Genomic DNA, 20,937 nt, shown 5'->3' with positions numbered 1-20,937 from the left:
GAGATAACAGGTGTGCCAAGCCCAGTCCGGAGCGGGCATCGTATAAACAACTGGAGCCTACGACTGTGGCCAGGCGAGCATGGTTGGGCACAGCAGGCAGCACTGGGAGATGAGTCCAGAAGACCCTGGAGGCCGTGGACACAGCAGTGTGGCGCTTGCTCTCCCGCGGGGGTCCCTTAAGCTAGAGTGTTTCAAAGTCAGAGCTGAAGGACCTCGTCCCTTGTCCTTCTGAGCCACACAGTTTGAACGTGAGCACCCAGGTGCGCCATCCCTTCCCTCCTCAGGACACCCCAGCTCTCAGCCACAGGCCCTGAGCCCTGGATTCCAGGTATGGACAGGGACCTGCCCCCGCAGAGGCCAGCATCTCTGGGGCTGCCGTCCCAATAGTCACTGCATTATTTACTTGGAGTTTATCAGGAAGTTACTGCTCTTGGCTGTTGGCAGGCTCTCTTACACTTACCCTTCTCGAGGTCTCCAGAAATGCTGCACTAATAAAAGGACTATTGCTTTACACAGCAGATAGGGAAGTCATCAAAGCAAGACCAAGTGCGGGGTTGTATTTACCAAGAGGAAAGAGGGTTTTCAGGTTCCCTTTGGCTCCAGACTTCATGATTCCAGTTATATCGCTCGCCTGGGAGGCAACACACCCAGATGCCTCCATCCTGTCCAGGGAGGCTGAGGGCAGAGGCCCTTTCCAGAATTCGGTTAGGCCCCTTTTTAGCCACTCCTGGCCCAAGGCTTTGTTTGCTGGAAGAATCACTCTGATACCCATCCACCCACCTGCCAAACACAATTGGGCCCTTTGGGTGGGCCTGGCATGATGCTCACGTCAGAGCTACAGAGGTCACAAGACATGGTCCCTGGCTCAGCCAAGGCCCAGTCTAGAGGGTGCACACACGGGCAGGAAACACTGCAGCTGGGCAAGTCCAGCATGGGCAGAAACAGGGATGCCCAAGCAGAGGGAAGAAGGAAAGGAGCAGCTCCACACTGGGAGCCAGGACGCGTCCAGGACAGACCATGGTGACAGTGGATGGAGCCCTGACACTGCACGGGGCAGGCTCTGTACTCAATCCAGGACTAGAGATAAGGAGGGAAGAGCTGGAGCCTCACGACCCACACACGATCCTCCACTGCCACTGCACAGCCGTGTTCTCAGGGGAGCCTTGACCATGAGTCTTGGTGTCCTCATCTGTAAGGTGGAGCTGCCACGCCTGCCATCAGGGAGCTGTGATGAGCCTTCAGGAGGCAAAGGGGGGAGAAATGGGGCTCATGGGGGGTAAGTTCCCACCTTGTCTCTTTTGGCTCTTATTCCTACTGGACCCCAAAACTCTGCTTTTAAAAAAAATTATTTATTTATTCATGAGAGACACACAGAAAGGCAGAGACACAGGCAGAGGGAGAAGCGGGCCCCCTGCGTGAAGCCTGATGAGGAGGGACTCAATCCCAGGACCCCGGGATCACACCCTGTGCTGAAGGCAGATGCTCAACCACTGAGCCACCCAGGCACCCCCAAAACTCTGCTTCTTGTTGATCAAAACAGCCTCACTGACATCAGCAGGGAATTCTCAAGCGACCAGAGAGCAGGCCATGGCCCTAGGGTGGAAATCCATGGAGATCACAGAGGCCATGTGACAGGACAAGCCAAGTCCCAGGCCAGGACAAGGTCAGTGCAAGGGCTCCCAGCGGGGAGTGGTGTGCAACCACGGAGCCGAGGCAGGAAAGAGAAGCTCCCCTGTCAGAGCTCACAGGGATCTCAACAAGGTTCTGGGATACACCGCCCTGGGGAGCCTGCCCCACCTGGGGGCGGGGCACCCACTGCTCCAGGCAGCCGAACCAGAGGAAGGCCTGGAGGGGTAGGGGGTGCTGGGGGCGGGACCCCAGAGATTGCAGCTCGCAGGAGAGGTGGCAGCCCTGGGGCTGAACTGGCCAGGTCCAGCGTCCCCTCTATCTCTTCCCAAGTCAGTGACCCCAGGCCAGAGCCCTGCCTTCTCTGCACCCCGAATGCAAAACCACACAACAGCAGTCGGCCCAGGAGGGGGAAGGTGCACCCTGGCAGCAGCAGCGGTTGGCGGGTCAGCCAGCCCCTCTACAACTGCCACACTTAAGCTGAGGCCTCCCAGCCAATGCCCCCCCCAGGGGTCCAAAGACCCGCAGGCTCACAGTCACGGTCTCCAGGGGCTGAGCAAATGGCATGGGCTGGGTCTTCTCTCTCCCACCATTTTCTCAGAGGGAAGGCATCTGGGAGGGCCCCACCCAGAGGACAGGGGTGCTGCGATCGACTAGCGATGTCTGCCACAGGCACTGGAGGCAGCACTGGAGGTGTACGTGCTGCATCCACCCCGGCCCTGCAGCATCTCTGGACCACAGCATCCCCCTCCTTCAGGGAGAAACAAACAAGAACAGACATAACAAGGATTGTAGAAGACAGGGGAGCTGGAAGAGCTGCTCCAAAAGAGTGGCTGAAGCCAGGGACAGAAGGAAGAGGAGTTGCCTAAGATTTCCATAAATCTCTGGGCTTTCTGAGTCACAGTAAATGCAAGGGCACAGTTTTCCAGTCCACCTTGACGGCAGAGGTGTTTACTGAGAAGGCTCTCTCCAGGGAGAAGTTACTGAGAATAGATCTCTCTACTCAGCTAGCCAGCTCCCTGGCTCCAGCCCCTTTGCTCTAGACCTGGAACAGGCCCCCAAGGAGCTCAAGCAGCTCGCACCCCAAGACCAAGAAACTGGTATCTTGAGATCTGGGCCCATGGCAAGGTGTGGAGGGCCATTTGTGGAAAGAGAGAAACACAAGCCAGCAGATTGGAAAGGTAGTACCTGGCAGGGGACTCCAGGTGGCCCAGAGACACAGAGGGAGAGGCTCCCCCGGGAACCAGGATGCCCCTGGAAATTGGAAGCCAGGTACGTAACTGCAGCCCCAAAGAGCAGCTCACACGGGACCAGAAGGAGTGACTTACACACTCTTGAACCTGGGGTCTCCACATCTAGGATACAGGAGGACCCCAAGGTGGGAGGGAGCCCAGCCCTCACCACCACCCACTCAGCTCAACTGCGTACAGCACTGCAGACCCCTGGGTCACCACAGAGAACATGCCTTCTCCTCTGCCTACTGTGACAACTATCGTCGTGAGAATGGCAATCGCTCCCTTTGCTGGGGCCTTCTGTGGGCCAGGCCCTGTACTAAGCAATGGGACACATCCTGCAAGTTACACCATCATCTTCAGTGAGGGAGGAACCCAAGACAGTGGTGAAGGGCCACGGTCATCCAGTGAGGAAAGGGCAGAGCCAGGGCCACCTCAGGCTCTCTGCCCACCAGGCTCTACCTCTGGAAGCACCCTCAGGGCAGCCTGTGTGCACCCAAAGTAGTAAGGATGCCGGATGCTCAGGAGAGCCCGTGGTCACACTCAGGTGTCATCCAGGCACCTCACTCACTCCCTCCTGGTCCTGTGCACCTTCCTCTGCTCCCTGACCCTTTCCAAAGCACCTCGGAGATGCTGGCCGCAGAGCCTGATCCCAAACGTTCACACACACACATACACACACTTCCTTCCAGACACGTGGGTCCATCACTCTTGCTCCCCTGACCTCCTTAACATAAACAAATGTGCTGACATAGGGGCCCCATGGCTCTGACACACTGGCCCACCTCCCACCCAGGGGCTCTCATCACACTCTTCCCCACTCTCTGGAGTCCCTCGCAGCTGGTCCCACCATTCTAAACCTTTGCTTATTTCCCGGGAAATATAACGAGTAAGCAAATCCTGCTTTCTAGCCCCTGCTTCTTTCTCATCAGCTACGTGGGCTTTCTCTTCTTATAAAAAGAGGAAACTTCAACTTAATAGAAGTAAATGAACTTGAAGCCCTGCCCACCCCAATTCCCCAATGCTCCATATCCCCCTCAAGAAAGTGATGGTTCCAAACTCGGAAACCACACTTTGCATGGGATTCCAAATCCAAAAGCCTGTGCCCTTCCGGCCAATGACTTCCCTTGTTCTGATGTGGCCCACTCACCTCTGTCGTCAGGTACATCCCTCAGCACTCACTGCTCCGCCCACCGGAGGATTCACCTGAGCGGTAGGCAGGATGGAGCATCCTGCTGAATAAAGAGAAGCAAAAGCAAAATGGAACCCCCTACCCACCATCTCCAAAGGGCAATTTCCAAAACTCAAGTGGCACACCCAAAGCGGGAGAGACAAACTCCAGGCTGTGTCTTGCAGAGCTGCAAGTCTTAAATACACAAAGCTGCAGTTTCCCAGAGGACATTCCCTCCCTGCCTGCCCCCTGCAAGCTGCCTCTGGGGCCAAAGGTCAGCCCACCTGTGGCCCAGGCCTGGTTGGTCACAGTGAGAGGCGACAGCCTCATTGCACTCTCTCACTTCCCTGGCAGCATGCCCGGCTGTTCCCCCCAGAGCAAGAAGTCTCTGGGTCTGTCCCCTCCCGGCCCCTACAAGGATACCTCTGTCCCCTCCCTGTCCCCGACTGGGTTCCTGGAGGTTCCTGGGAAGGATACCAATTCTATAGACCAGTTTCTCAGAGGGAACAAAACCTAGCCTGTCTGCACTGTCGTCACCTGAGCAGGAACCCCACCACAGAGAGGGGACCCTGGGACCAGGCATGGAGCAGGGAACCCACTCCACTCCCATCTGCTTCCAGTTCACATGAGCAGACAGACATGGAACCTTTTTCAACTGGACATTAATCATTCGCAGCAATGAGATACCCAAGACCTTGCAGAGGGAATGAAGGAAGAAGCCCTGAGGTACGTAACAGTAAGGCTCCCTGACCTAGGAGCGCCTGCACCGAGGGAAACTGAGGCCCGGGGCCTGCCCTCTTTCAGGTGCTGTGTGCAAGGCTCCACAGCAACCAGACTGCAGAGGCCAACGATGCAAGACGCCCCGCGGATTGTCAGCAATGAGGTATAATTGAAAGGATTAACATGAATGCGATGTTTCCCTTCCAAAAATTCGAGGAACGCCACAACGACTCATCTGGGCTGGTATGACTCATGTTTTTAATAGAGGAACTTAATTTTCACTTCTGAGGAATTTGGATTCAGGGAAACATTGTCTAAGAAGTATTCATTTTACTCCACCGACAGTAAGTGGCAACACCCCGCAAAAGTAAAAATAAAGGTCCTCAGTCTGTCCCTTTTTCTCCTGGAACCCACTGTGAGCCACGGGATGGGTCCTCCGTGGGCCTGCCCAGAGCAGGAAGTCCTGGGGGGAAAGCATGGGGTCTGAGGTCAGCCAGGCAGGTCCTAGCTCAGTGTGGTGGCCTGTGGCCAGTACCTGCCTGTCTCTGGGGCACTGCCCAAGCCATGCCCACCCAAAGGGCATCTGGCAATACTACACAGGGCAGGGCATGTCCACCAGCACGAAGTATGCAAGGGCACCGCTGAGCTGGGCATCCTCCTCTTGGTCTGGAAGGCTCCAGATATCGCAGCTCCCAGTGCCTGTGGCAGAGGTACACCCCATCATCCCAACCCTATGGCACCCTCCTCCAGCAGAGCCAGCTCCCAGGATACTAAACCCTAGAACAGACTCCTCCCTCGCTTAAGGCCTGGTCCTCACCCTAGGCACAGGCCAATAAATCCAAGGCTCAGAGGCCAGAAAGACCTATGGCCATCCCCAGCTGCCTAGTTGGTGTAGGTAACGAGACCTCACAGAAGCCCCAATAATGCCCGTTCCTTCCCAGATCCCTCCCTCCTGGCAGAGTGAGCACACCCACATCCACATCCCTGCCCTGAGTCCCCACAGAGACCCTGCCTCCCAGGGACGTCCCAACCCACCACACTCTACTCTGGATTCTGATGAGTGTCAAGTTTTACATAAAAACTGAACCCAGGAGGAGCATCTGGGGTGCAGACTTCTTGAAGCAGCAGTACGAGGCAAGACGGCTTTTCTGCTTCTTTACCTTCCTAGACGTATCTTCTTATTTGCATGGCCCCCAGCAGGTCCCCCAGTGCACACATGCTTCTAGTTGATGGGGTCCTGGGGGGGGGGGGGGTGAAGCGAGATTGTCGGGGCCAAGAAGCCAATCTGAGGCCACAGCTCCCAGGGACCACCTTCACCCTGCTGATGAGCCCCTGCAGGTGAGAATTTCCCAATCGAGCACGTCAGGATGGAGGATGCGCCAAAATACCACCAATCCTGGGACACTCATCGCTGCATCCTGACAGCTCTGTCACCTGGCCGGCCGCAGCAGGATGTCCCTTCTGAGTGCCGCACACCATTCACCAAGGCTCCCACCGGACCCCACAGTGCCCAGCACGCCTCCCGCTACCCCCACCCCCACCCTGCAATGAAGAACAGATATCCAGATCTCCTTCCCAACTCCTCCCCACCTCTGCTCCGGCCAAGGGAGAGGCACTCATTTATAAGTTGCAGATAATGTCACCCACCATTCATCCAAATGTGTCACTAACATCCCATTAGACTGTAATTATTTTTTAATTAAAACTAAGAAAACTGGCATGCCTGTGCCGACTTTATGCATCTGTTATGGGTTAAAATAGCTTTTAAAAAATGTTTCGGAGACCGCAGTCTATTGTGGCCGCGGCCTCTGCCAAAGAAAACGCAAGCTTGCTTATTTTCTCCATGGGGCGCAACAGCGCCTGTGTGTGCCGGAACAGAATCGGCTGGCCGTGAAAAGAATTCTAAATAAAACACAAACATGGAATTTGGCAACGCCACAGAAGCAAGCTTAAGACTAATTCCAGCATGCGGACGGCTCTCACATAGTAAGTCTGGCTCCAGCATAAATGAAACCAGGCACTGTAAAATACCAAGCAAGTTGGAGTTTCAACTTAAAGAGACAGAACGCTGGTTCCAGGTATAAAAGCTTATTAAGCCCGCTTGCGCTGACTCCATAAATCCATAGGTTATTAGCTGTTTGCTTTCAGCCAATCCCTCCTTAAAGAGATGCATATTAAGAGAGAGAACAACAAATGAAAACCATCATTTTGCACTTGACTTTTAGTGCAGCGGTTCTGGAAATACGGTGCTCATTACCTCAATTAGAGGAGAAAGACTTTCTGAAACCTCAAATGCCCACAAACCCTAAAGGGAGTAGGGAAGATGAGAGAGAGGGGCCAAGGGATGCCAGGTAAGACTGCCCCATCTCAGCCGTCTGAAAGATGGAAAGGACCCCCTGGAAAGCAGCCTCTGCAGGAGGCGGGCCTCAGCCACGAGGGGGAAAGCCACGTGGAGGCTGGAATCCCTCCTCTTAGGGAAACGCCAATGATAGTGACGGTGATGGTAATAATTATAGTTACAACGACAATAAAAACATTATAGTCATACCTGCCACTACTCGCCACCTTTCTACGCCAGCCGCTGCTGGAGGTGGCATGATGGGACCCGAGAAGGCTTTTAAGTATAATGAAGCAGTTAAGGATTCTGAAGTCAGACTGCCTCAGTTTCCAAATCCGTCAAACGGGAATGGCAGGGCGTTCCTTGTAGAGCTGGGGGTGAGGGATGTGGAGGATGTGGAGGCTAAGTGTCTAGCCAAGTGCTGCCCATCCCACTGACTGCCACCTCGTTTTACAGACCAGGAAACCAAGGTTCCTAAAGGCTAGGTCACTGGCCAAGGTCAAAGAGCTGGGAAATGTCAGAGCCGGGGTTTCAGACCGGCCCCCCAGCTCCAAAGCCGGGGTTCCTCAGGCACACACTCCTGCGTGGCTCACGCCAGCACCGGCCACGTTTTCCGGGCTCTCTCTGAGCTCGGGGCAGGCAGGGGCTGTGGCCTCCCCTGGAAGGTAGCGAGAAGACAAATTCATCCCCAGAGAGAGATCTGCCCTCAACGCCTCTCAGCAGGCCTTGGTACTGAAACTCGATCGCACACCGCAGTCCAGCGAGAATTACAAAGTTCAGGGAGGAAAATAATCAAAGCGCCTCTACCATAAACACCCTGCACTGGGCAGGGGGGAGGTGACCCTTGCTGTGCCGATAATTCCCCCTCGCCACCACACACATGCATGCATACACACGTGTATACACAGACCATACGTGCTCACACACAAAAAACACACGCATGAACGTGTACCCACACACATGCTCGCATATACACACGTACAACTACATGCATACACGTAGCCACCTACGTATGTACACATCACACTCACATACACACACACATACTGTGTACACATACACTCATACACACACAAACACATGTATACACACAAACACACAGGGCCTTTTATTACGAGTCTGTGCCAGGCCCAAGGACCCTGGCAGAGGCAATGGGAAAAGCCAGGGAGGATATTACATGAGGCAATGTTTGGCTCCAAATAAAAAAGCCATGGAATGTTTTCCCTCAAGTCTTGGTTATTTCTCGCAGGTCCGCTCAGACCCGGATGATGCCTGGATGGCGAGGCAGGCCAGCCTTGCCCAGAAGGACCCCCTGGCCATCCTGGCCCCCGAGGACTTACCGTCCTCCCAAGTGCAACCAGCCACCTGATGGGGTGTGGCTGCAAAACGTCCCAGGCAACCTGCAGCCACAGAGGCCACAGCCAGCCTCTCCTCCGTGAAACACGTGCTCAGCGAAACGGGGGCCCTGGGGCCGGGTCCCGACCCTCTGACCTCACCCCCACCCTGGCTCTGCAAGCCTCTGCAGCCTGGCTTGGTGACATCACACTCCAATGGGCTCCAAGCTGCTCTTCCTGAAAAGATGCGCGTCTTAGAAGATGCTCCTGGCTTCTCGCACCCGGTTTACAAAAATAATTCTATTTTCTTTAAGAAAAGAGATTATAGGCAAGTATGTGTCCGGCTATTTTTAGTTCCTATTCAACTCTGCTAATTTTTTCTCATAATAATCACTGCAGACTTTTTTTTAAGGCCACCCCCTCACCCCATTAATAACTGTGTTCTGACTTGGCACAGGGGCAGGATTGTGGTGGTGTTGGGGGGGAACCATCTTCCATAAAATATGGAGGTCTGAGTTTTGCCCAAAGGTGACAGCATCTGAAAATCACTGGGGCAAGGCACATCCAGCCCTCTCATTGGGGAGACCAGCTCTGGGCTCAACCCAGTATACTTTCAGGGGATGCCCTGCGTATATCTGAATTGGTCCCCAACCTTGGTAGTTCGCAAAGGACAGCACACTGGGGTTCCTGCCCCAAATGGGCCTATAATCCAGCAAGGGGTACATGGTGGGTGGGATGGTGCCCCCCCCCCCAATGCAATGTCCATAGCCAAATCCCTGGAATCTAGGACTGTGACCTTTTTTTGGAAAAAGGATCACTATAGAGGTAATTAAGTTCGGGAGTTGAGAAAAGATCACCCTAGATTATCCGGGTGAGCTCTAAATGTAATGACAATTGTTCTTTTAGTTTTCATTGTCTGGGAGAGGAGAAGACAGGCCCCAAGGAGGAGGCCATGACCACAGAGGCAGAGCGAGAGGATGCGGTCACAGCCGAGGAACGCCGGGAGCCACCAGAAGCTGGGGAAGGCCAGGACAGATTCCGACCCCCCCACCCCCACCCCCAGAGCCTCAGGATGGAGCACAGCACGGCTGACACCTTGACTCTGAACTTGTGGCTTTGCAGAACGGTAAGATGACAAATTTTTGTTGTTGGGAGCTACCCGGCCTGTCATCATTAGCTCTGGCAGCCCTAGGAACTAATACAGGGCTACAGAAACCACAGCCCCATGGGATAATCCTCACTGCAGTCCCACAATTACTCTCTGTCTTCTTGCACCAAGGACCCCAAGGCCACTTGATCACAGAGGCAGACCCCGCAAGTCACCCCACAGTCCAATTTGGGGATGCCCCATCTTCAATTCCTCCCAGCCCAGCTGGGGATGCCAGGCTGGCACAATGATCCCCTCAGGAGACAGGGACCCAGAGAGGCTCCAGGAGTGGTGGGGTGCGGCGGGCCCCAGGACACCAGCCGGCTCGCCCCTGCTCCCAGGTGTTCCCCCTCTAAAGTACATGGCTCTTTCTGCTCAACCAAGCCCAAGCTAACTCCCTGAGGACACAGCAGAAAGGAAAGTGAAAATTGTCCACTTGCAGAATTTTCTTCCCCAAACTCTCAAGCTAGCAGAACGTTTAGCTGACTGCTGAAAATCAGCAGCCTGGGAGACGGGCCGTCGCTGGGAAGCACTTAGGAGAGACGCAAGAGGCCCTTACCCCAGGGTGAGACCCTTGAAGGGAGGTACTGAGGATCCTAGCCCAGGAGCACAGCCACCGGCACCACGTCTGCACTCGGCAGGAGCCGCTTCCACCCCAGACTGACGTTCAAGCACGTGACTTGGGCTGGCTGTCATCTACATCCCGGAGTCTCGGGGGTCAGGGTGGAGGTGAAGAAACAGGACTCTTGAGCCCTGCCGGTGGGAACGTAAAATGGTGCCACCCTGCTGCTGCAAGAAACAGGTGGGTAATTTCTCAAGAAGCGAGACACGAGTGACCACACGGTCCAGCCATTCCACCGGCTGGACACTGGAAAGAAACGAAAGCAGGGTCTCCAAGCATTCGCTGCACACCCATGCTCACCGAAGCCCTGTTCCCAATGGCCAGTGTCCATGACAGGACGAATGGACAGACGTGAGGTGGTGTGTCCCTAGCCTTACGGAGGAAGGACATCCTCACCTGGACTATAGCCAACCCGAGGACAGCGGGCAGGTGACATGATCCCGTCACAGGAAGAGACATGTTGTCTCGTGCCACTTACATGGGATACCCAGAGGAGTCAAACTTGTAAGAGACAGAAAGTAGAACAGAGGAAAGGGGAATGGGGGAGTTTACGTTTCTGGGGGGAACAAAGTTTCAGTTTGGGATAACCAGAAAGTTCTGGAGATGAGTGGCAGGTGGCGGGAGCAGAATGCATAACAGCAGGGATGTACCTCATGTCACTGAACCTTACACCTAAAAGTGGTTAGAAGGGTAACTTTTGCATACTTTACCATGGTAAAATTAAAAAAAAAAAAAAAAACCATCCCACAGACATATCCTCATATCATTGTGAGAAAAAATGAGTGGAGAGGAAAGGGTGCACACAGAGCCTGGGGCGCAGGGTAGGCCCTCAAGCAATGGCTCCTTTTACCATCAAAGCAGCACCAAAACCAGGCACTTGCTCATAAAGCACCAGGAAACTCAAGAAGAGGGCGCACCGGGTAGCTTGGCTAAATCAGCTCTAAGGGCCGATGCGTGCGCCCCATGGGCCTGTCCCAGAGGCCATTCCTCGCCTCCTGTTGACAACGGCAGTAATTAAAACTGTCTGCATTTCCGAAGAGATGCCACATGCCCCTGTCTCTGCAAGCAGTGGCTCCGTGTTCGCATTAACCTCTTTCAAGAAGTCCTGAGCCCTCTGACTCCTTCTGTGGAAACCATCAAGAACCCGCATTCTCATTATCCAGGGCTGGGGCCAGGCCTGCAGCGCTCTACGGCTGGGTAGCTCCCGCCTCTGCCTCCTCTGCCTCCGGGGCTCCCACTCACACCTGCCAGGTGGAGGGCTAGCGGGAGGGCTGTCTGGGAGCCAGGGAGCAAGGACAGCAGCACGCTGTGTCCCTGGGACCCAAGGAGACCTGGGTTCAAATCTCACTTCTGCTGTCCACCAGCTGTGCAGTCTCAGGCACATTCCATCACCTCTCTGGTCCGTCTCCTCACCTGTGAGCTACAGACTAGGTTACTGCCTGAGAAAGGAGGTGACGGGAAGCTTGAATATCTAGGAAATGGTAACATGACCATAACCTGGTGGCACCACTGCCAAGTGTAAGAAAGACCCTGGTGGGAGAGAAGCCATGGCTGATGCTTCCACCCCCGCTGTCCATACACCATGGTCACATGCCAAGCCCTGGGTGGGGGGGGGCTGCAGAGAGGACCAGGCAACAGTCCCCCTCAGGTGTGAGAGCAAGCTATGTGTGAAATCCTACCCAGAGGGACCCCTGCCCACCAAGGCTTTCTCCCCACTGATTTTTGGATTAAATTGGCCAGCCTTGATTATGTTTGGATAAACTCTATTTCATGGTTTAGACTATTTGGGTTTGATTGTGAAATATGTACAGTACACAGCCCCTCCACCTTGCCTGGCCCTCGGGTTGAAAAAGTCAAGTACGTTTTGTTCCCCTCACCAAAAAAAAGAAAGGAAGGAAGGAAGGAAGGAAGGAAGGAAGGAAGGAAGGAAGGAAGGAAGGAAGGAAGGAAGGAAAGAAAGAAAGAAAGAAAGAAAGAAAGAAAGAAAGAAAGAAAGAAAAGAAAAGAGAAGAAAAGAGAAGAAAAGAAAAAGAACACCTCAGGCTTTAAAGAGGACAGAAATCTGTTTCTCTCCAGTGAAGAAAAATTGCTTCTAGGGGACCATGTACAAAAAGTGAGGAGGTGCAGCACCCGGCTGGCTCAGTCCATGGAGCGAGTGACTCTTGATCTAGGAGTTGTGAGTTCGAGCCCTCTGCTAGGTGTAGACATTACTTAAAAATAAATTATTTTAAAAGAAAAAAACCCACAACACACACACAAAGTGAGGAGGCAACTAAGAGCATTCTGTGTCTCTCCTGTCTTGCAGACAAGAATACCGCCTTTCCTGGGTCTTCACCGTCCACCAGCATTTCCCGAGCACCTACAGGGAGGGAGGGCCTCGCCTGCTCGGGTGCTGGGAACCTGAAGATACAGATTTACAGAGACCTGGGAAATGCTACGGTGAGGCCAGCTACCACAGGTCTCTGCCTCCCAGCCAGACCCCAGAAACCCAATTTGAAGGCGATGAGATAAGAACATCTTTCCTGATGCCCCAAGGCTCTTCTTTTATGCCAAAGTTCCCTTTGGCAGCCTGAGAAGGTTGGTTCCCATGTGCCCGTCACTCACAGTTTGGACCCCTCGGGAGCACCCTGAGCTAAGCCAGGTCAGCAGGACCTCTCCAGGCCACGGCCACACCCACATCTGTCTCTGGTCACACACTAGGAGAAGCCGTCCGACATGTGGCCTCACCTTCCCCAACAGGAAAACCTCCAGAAGATCTGCAGAACCCTCCCTGCTCCTGGAAGCCCAGTCCTTTCAATTTCCTTCAGCGGAGAAAGGCAGTACTGTGCAGCCCGACCACCATGGCAAGAGCCCCACTGAGCTCATTCCCAGACCCCTGCATCCTGCCCCAGATCAGGCATCAGCAGGGCCAGTGAGTGAAGGAAGACCTTGGGGACCCTCCCAGGACCATGCCCGAATGTGGTCTGGTTTCCCACTGTGAGCTGCATCTCCAGTGCCCCTGTCTGAGTCACTCTGCAGCCCAAGGGAAAGCAGCAGGGGAGAGCTACAGGCTCTGAGCTCCCATGATCCTCAAGAGCAAAGGGGAGGTTCCTCTTCCTCGGGGAGTAATGAAGATAGAGGTGGCCTTAGTGACGTGTGCAAAGTGCCCAGGACAGTGGTGGCTCATAGAGGACCCCGGAGAAAATACTGGCAAGTCACTGGAAGTGATGGTGGTGATTTCCCGGGCAGCAAAATTTCATGGGGAGGACAGTCAAGTTGGCATGGAGCATCGGGCAAGGGGGGGGGACCCAAGGCTTCTCAACAGTCCACCTTCCTCCTTCTTCCCTCTCACACCTATTGCCTCTGCTCCCGCACACGCTGGTGCTCAGCTGTGGCCGCTCAGTGGAACTTCCAGTGCAGGGATACTCTCAGTGCCTCCATGTCACAGGGAGGACAACCGAGATGGTCACAAGCCCTCAGCTTCCCACGGTGCCTACAACCCTCCCCGCCGTCTGTGTCCACGATGACATTTCGTTTCAACACGAATCCATGTCACCGGGCCCTGGGAAGGGGTGGGGCAGCCAGTGATCAAAGCACAACCGCGGGAGCCACGGGTCTCCAACCTCGGACACACGGAGGCTTTTTCCCACTGCAGATGGCAAAACTGAGGGTCCCAGAAGTGGGCAGGGCTCCCCAGAGCAACCACTGACTCTCTGCTGCCAAATCAGATGTGCTTTACGTGGCTTCAGCTGGGTGAGGGGGGTCTCCCTCCCGAGCTTACAGCCTGAACTCAAGCCGGGTAACACGGCCTTGCAGGCAGAGCCTAAAGGGGTCAGACGGACCCCTGGTCCTCGGTCATTCAAGATGAACGGAAGCCTCTCAGGTCACCCGAAGTGAACCCATTTCTGGATGACTCTGCTCCACGTGGAGGGGCCCCCAGGCTCCGCTGCCACGTTCAGATTCCCTTCAAAGCTGCAGAGCGTGGCCGCCTGCTTTGAGATCTCTGATGTCGGTGGCCAGTGCTGGTTCTTCACATCCACTAACTGCTTTAAAGCGCTGCATCCAGCGCTGCATTAAAAATTAATTACACATGCTATTTTATTGCCAGTGCATAATGTAATGAGCACCAGCTGTGCTAAACAGCCAAACTCCTTTTTAAGACAGCTATAAAAAAAAAAAAAAAGAAAAAAAAAGAAAGAACGAAAAGAAAGAAAGAAACTGCACTTCCAAATGCCTCTCCTGTCAGAGCAGAGAAACAGCAACATCTTGTACGGATTTGAACAGAATTCTTTGATTTAGCTCTGCCTTCAGAACGTCTGAAGGGCCGGCTCGGAGTGAAATGCAATCTGGCACGGCTGCAGCGGTCTCCTCTCCGGGACGTTGCTGGGACCCCTTTTATCCAAGGACAGTCACGCTGGTAGGTGCCCCTGCCCACCCCGGCCCCGCAGGCAGCACCGCACTCCTCTGGCCCCCAGAAACACGACGCTCTTGGCCTCCGTAGGTGCTGGAGCAGACGTGACTCCCGGACAGTGGGCTCCCCTGGAGTCCTCCCAAGCCCTGCCACCTCCACCGGCCTAGAGAGTCGGCTTCCTCCATCCTGGGGACCTGACAGCTCTTCGGTGGCTTCTCCTGGTACCTCCCCTAATCATGAAAGGAGGTATCTGGGTTCTAAAGCCAGGCGGCCCAGAGCAGCCTCTGCAGTGCTGTGATCCCAGGAAGCAGGCAGACCAGAGTAGAATCCACTGAGCAAGCATGCAAGAGTCACCCAGGGGTGGTAAATGCTGGACCACCAGCCCCCTTGGCAATGTAGACATCGCAAGGCATACAGATGACTCTTTAAATTTTTAATGACTCCCCTGAGAGCCCTTTGCCTCCAGTGAGCCAACCCCCATTGACACTGGGACCTGGTTAGCCCAGGAAGACTCACAGCAAACGCGACTCTGCAGAGGGAATCACAAGAGCACGTCTCAAACCTTCCCCAGACGGAGTGCCTCTGTCCACAACCGTTCATCCACACTCACTTCTCTTCTTCCCCCACCCCCATACTCACCCCTCCCTCCAGAGTCTCCATGGAGGCTCTCATGCTCTACTGAGGAGCCCCTGCACCCCCTCCACCATTACAGAGGCGGCGCGCCAGCGGGGGCCTGGTGAGGACTTGCCATCTCGGTCCGCATCACCCTTTGGCTTCCCACTGATCCTTCGGTGTTAATCAAACCCAGTTCAGAATGAAACTACAGCGTGCTTCTTGTTCTGGTATGAAATGTGCAAAGCACAGACCCTATCATTAACATAAAACTTCCAGAAATAAGGCCACTTTCCAGACAGACTGTATTAATTGCATCAAGCTTCCACAGCTAGGGTGGTCTAATCCACAGTGTCCCATTGGATGGCTCCATGTATAAAAACCAACACAAATGAACACTGGGATATAATTGAAGGAGGAGAACACGATAGATTCTCCTGTTAAACCCTACTATTTACTTACAGGTATTCTTTTATCTTTATTGTCCCTTTAACCCATGCCAAGAAACCCCAGACTAGTTAAATAACACAGCAAATACAATTTCAGGAGAAAAGTAAATTGAATTTAACTTTACAAGATTGCCCTGTGATTTCAGCATCTACTAATGACTGCAACTGACTCCTTCTATTAAATCCAAACACTTCCACTTCCCCGAGCTGGGATCCTGTGTGTTCTTGCGTGAGACCTTGAACGTCACCGAGCGCACGTACTCATCACGGTAGCTGATGACCATTTGTGGCTCTTAAATATGCAATGAAGTTTCTGGGTTCCTTTCCCACCTCACCACGCTGGTAACATGATCTGAGCCAGCTAAGAGGCTAAAGGCCTTCAAGAATGCAAGCTGCAGATCGCGCCTGATGTAAAATTCCACACAGTGCTGGACACGTCACCATATCCTGCTGTAAAACCCGTTTTGCACAAACGTGAATCACAACCTCTAAGGGGCTCACTCAGCAGGAGGCACCGGTCTCAGTACCTGGCATACAGGAGGACCTCATTCGATCCCCAAAGCAATCTCTCAAGGCACATACTATCATTACCCCCATTTTATAGGTGGAAAAACTGAAGAACAAGGAGGAAATGGCTTGACCAAGGTCACAGAGCCACACAGAAACAGCAGCCTGCAGTCGGGCAGTGGTTAGACTCTGTGACGCCTGAAGGTCACGGAGACCCTGGGATGGGGAAAGGTTCAGGGGAGCCAAGGCCCAGAGGTTTTTGAACTGGTCTCTGAATACCCCAGCCCTGCCCCGGGAACCTGAGCCCTGTCACGTGCCCAGCCATCCACAGCAGCCAGTAACTGAGGCAGATCAATACGATCTGTTTTAGAAGTCAAACGTGCAGCCTCATTTTCAAACATTATGTATATACATCATGTGATCTGCACATATGTGTGTATTCACATATATGGTTTTTATTACAGAAGAGGAAACAGGCCCAGAGAGGGAGGCCGGCTCATCCAAGGTCACCAGCCAGGTGGAGGAAGGGCCAGGACCACAGCCCGAGCTTCTTGACTCCACGAGAAGTTCCTACGTGAAATTTCTCAGGGAAAAAACTTCAGTTTCCAGGAACGGCCAGACACAAAGCCCTCCCATTATCTCAGCAGAGTCAAAAAGCACTGAAGAGCCCAAGTCCCTTCTCCCCTCCATGCCCAGCGGGAGGTCTGGGGTCCAGGTCCCAGGAGGCGGGGCCGTCTGGGACGCTGCCAGCCAGAGAGGTCCACAAACATGCAAACCTGTGTGGCTTGCTCCCCCATAAAATCACATCCTTCTATAAATAACTGTGAATGCCTTCGCGGGCATGCAATTAACCCGTGTGAGACACGGTTACTCCGGGGTTTTCCGCATTAATTTGAAGAGATAGGTTCAGTGCATCCTGATCTGAAAAGAGACAAAACAAAGTAAGGACGGTGGCCCCTCTCCGTCTTCACAGAGGACTGCTTCTTCCTAACGGGTTACTGCGAATTTAATGACTCCATTCCAACTACTAATTAAACAGGCACTAAAAACACTTCAGCAAACAGCCCAGTGCCAGGGACAGAAGCCACAAAGGGACAAAACCCTCCGGAACAGGATATTTTCAGGTACTGAAACTGATCGGAAAGTACGGGGGGACATGATGCAGGCTAATTAATGGGGATCCAACAGTGAAGGAGGACAGCGCTGGAAATCGCAGCCAGGCATGAGAGGCCGAGAGCAGGCCTCTGAGGATGGTTGGGAAGGGTGGTCTCAGAGACCCCAGGTACAGACCCCACCCCGCCTCACTTCTCCCCCTGGGCACTGACATCCATTTGGGGGCTGCTCACAGACCCTCTAAGCCCCCACAGCATCACGTTCTAAAGTCCAAGAAGGCCTCTAGGCCAGATGAGCCAATGCCAGACATGAAGTAGGTGCTGGGTGACCAGCCAGGGTCAAATCCCACCTCTGCCCTCCATCCCCTTCCAAGCATCTTCTCTGCAGGTCCCCATTCCCACTCTCCCCATCTCCACTCCTGCAAGCTGCAGGGAGCCCAGACCCGCTGTGCCTGACTCCACCTCAGTTTGCCCAGTGCCTACAGACGAGGTGCCCAAGAAAGGGCTTTCCATAAAAGAACGAATGACTGTGGGCTATGAGAACTCCACATCTCCGAGCCTCACTTTCTCGTCTGTAAAGTGGGAAGAGAGAACCTACCTCCTATAGTCACCATGGGAATTAAATTCAAGCATGGACAGAAAAGGCCCAGTGCAATCCCGCACACAGTAGGCCCTCAACACATGGTCCCTTGAAGGAAAGGGTGGCACTGTGGCTGACGGCAAGTGTGGGAGGACTGGCCAATCAGTGGGAACAACCCTGGATGCAGGCAGAGGCAGGAGGCTCCAGGGGAAGAGGGAGGCATCTCTATGATAGCCACCCGGCCGCCCTGAGCCCTGGCTTCCCGGTCTGCAGAACAGGGATGCGACAGTTCTCACGCAGCGTGGTAGCTTCTGAGCAGAGCCAGAGCCCCAGAGGGTTAAGTGAAGTCCCAGGTGCACCTCTGCCAGGGAAATCATGTTTCTGTACCACAGAACTCGACCGAGCAGTGAGAAACACCGGCTGATCTTTGATAGAGCGACCCCCTGCGTGCTTGCAGGGGCTACAGCACTAATTACAGGAAGCCACGAGAGCAGGGCAACCACCTGGATGGACCAGGCAGCCTCACGCAGCAAGCAGGGATCACAGAGCAGGGATGGGAGCCCCAATCATCCTGGGTGCCCGGGCGGCCCGGGGCAGAGAGCCGGCTTCTTTGCCGGCGGTGCCAACTGCTCCCTGGACAATTTAAGTCTAAGCTTTGTGCATTCAACGCATGAGCCCCATACCTATGATGCCACCAGACATCACAGCAGGAGCTGCTGAAGGCTGCAGGCCACCCGACCAGCAGGAAGGCCTAGCGAGCTCTTGCCCCTGGAGCCGGGGCCACCTGTGGCCCTCTGCTGAGCTGTGGCTCCACCAGGGACCATCCCTTGGGACAGCTTCGATGAAAGCAAAACCTATCCAATAAAAATAGCTTTCATTACCCACATCAAGAGAAAGCCTACAATGTGCCTGGTGACAAAGCTGAGACAAACAGAATCAGCCCCAGCTCTGCACCCCAGCTCTTCAACGCCCCCAACCCTTCTCTGTTCCTGCCCCTGCCTGGAAACCAGACCTCAGGGCACTCACCACCACCTGTATCTGTGTCAGCGTCCTGGCATTGGGCCCTGAGCAGGAGAGGCTGGGATGGGAGGCCTCTAGCCACAAATTCCAGGGACCTTAGGCCACAGCAGGAGGAGTCTGGGTTGTGTTTGGGAAGAGAGGTGGGGGGTGTTGTGCTGTGGCTGCCTGTCTGCCCACCCATATAATGGGCAGCCACACAGACCCGTAGCGAGGCACACAGTAGGTATGTGCATGGCCCCACCCCACAGGCACCCTACAAGGCTTCATCCCTCCCACAGTCACAGCTGAAACGCTCCTTCAGAGTGACTTTTTTGTCTCAAAGTTAATAGGCAACACATTCTGGCAAAGAGAAATTCAGCATTTTGGACGGCTCCGGCGATGTGCACAGACGACTAGGGAGTCTTCCCCCAGTGGTGTCTCCAGGGTGGGGGCAGTGACTGGGGTGGGGGCGGGGGGAGAGGAGGGGACAGTAGTGGCGAGGGCAGAAGAAAACCTCAGATGTTAAGTGTTATCCAATTAAGCTTTAGCTAAACAGCCCAAAGAGATGACATTTGGAAGCCGGAGGAATGCATTCTGGGAGTGAGACACTCAGCATGGGCGGAGGCATCCGGGGACCTCCTGACCGATGGGGGACAGGGGCATGCTGATGTCCTTGAGCACTTCCCCTGTGCGCCCCCCAAAATGCCCTCGGGGTGGGACGGCACATCCTCCCTGGGCCCCCACCTTGCCCAGCCCGCCTGGGTGAGGCAGCCGCCAGCTCTGCCCCGGGCACACCCCGCCATCCCTGGGAGCCCGCCCCCCCGCCACCGCGGCCGTCTGTTACCTGACAACTGACACTGGCATCCAAAGGGAGCCTCCGTCTGACCCTCACCCTGAGTCCCGTCACCCGAGACCGGGCGCGCGCTGCAGCACGGCAGGGGGAAGCAGGGCGGCAGGGCGCCCAGGGTGCGCAGAGGTGGAGTGATCACGGATGAGTGAGGGTGGGAGGAGGCAGCTATGGGGGCCGTCGCTGGCAGCTGGGCAGGCCTGCACGGCCCTGGAGAAAAAACAATAAAAAAGACTGGTCAGTCGGGCCCTGGACCGTACAAGGGACCCGGGGCATGGGACAGGGGCCCGGGGCAGAGGGCTGCAGGTCACCCTTCCAGAGTTGGGGGGGGACAGGGAGGGAGGGCGCCCCAGGGTGCCAGGCCCTGCAGGGAAGTGGGTGGGGTGGCCTGAGGGGGTCCTCCTTCCACAGCTGCCAGGTTGGGCTGTCCTGGGACCAGAATCCCATCCCTGGGGGGGGGGTCAAAAGAGGAGGTCAGGGCCCCTGCACCCAGGAAGCCCCACCCACCCACTATGTGGAGGCTTCTGGAATGTTCTGGAGCTGGCTCCCTTTGGGGATTCGTTCCCCAAAACTTGGGCCACCACCACCCCCTCTAGAGGAGCTGGGAAGCTCCAAGCCACCACCGTTTGCTCTATCAGGATGGGCTGTTTGTACAGGCCTTGGGCACCTCAGTCTACCTCTGAGCACCTGGGCACTGGTTAACTTGTGGCCTGGCAGACGGCCAGCTGGTATGTCTCTCCAGCCCACGGTCCTCCTCAGCAACCTGAGCTTGATCAAGCACAGCGCACAAGCCCCGAGGCCTTTCAGAAGGCTTTGAACGCCCCCCAACCCCCAAGAAAACCCCGGCACTGCCCAGAACCCCTCCTAACGCCTGGGGCCCGGCTGGGACGCCTCCCCCATCTGACAGCCAGGCCGCAGGGCCAGGAGCTCTCTTGCCTCCTCCGCCCAGCCCCACAGTTCGCCTCAACTCCCCGGCAAGGCCTGCGTTTGATTTGGCCGTTTATCTTAAATGGCTAAGAGACCACCAGGGCAAAAATCTGTGTGAAGCCCTTGCCAAAACCACAAGTGAAGAAGCCCAAATTCCCTGGGTAAATAATTGAGCGGAGAAGCATCAGAGACACAAAAAGAAAACACCAACAAGATGAGGGCAGCTGGGCCCAGGCCGGCTCTGCCAAGGAGGCCACCCGACGCCGCTCACCACCCCACACGGGTCTGCAAGGTGGGGGTCTGCCCACCTCGGGGCCCCCAAGA

At 54.9% G+C, this 20,937-nt stretch overlaps 1 protein-coding gene across 4 annotated transcripts in view; it reads right to left on the bottom strand.

Moving 5' to 3' along the window:
• Nucleotides 1-20,937, bottom strand: part of BCL11B (BCL11 transcription factor B) — a 90,979-nt gene that overhangs the window by 31,095 nt on the left and 38,947 nt on the right. For 2 of the 4 annotated variants that reach the window (XM_055304125.1, XM_055304127.1), the window contains exon 3: nucleotides 19,684-19,896. The exons of the other annotated variants lie outside the window; for them this stretch is intronic. In XM_055304125.1, coding sequence (XP_055160100.1) covers nucleotides 19,684-19,896 — 213 coding nt within the window. The remainder of the gene's footprint in view (nucleotides 1-19,683; nucleotides 19,897-20,937) is intronic. 4 annotated transcript variants of the gene reach the window in all.

Source organism: Nyctereutes procyonoides, unplaced genomic scaffold (genome assembly GCF_905146905.1).
Source record: "Nyctereutes procyonoides isolate TBG_1078 unplaced genomic scaffold, NYPRO_anot_genome, whole genome shotgun sequence".
Taxonomy (NCBI): Eukaryota; Metazoa; Chordata; class Mammalia; order Carnivora; family Canidae; genus Nyctereutes; species Nyctereutes procyonoides.
Note: the sequence above shows the minus strand (reverse complement) of the source record. Positions and strands in the feature narration are given on the sequence as shown.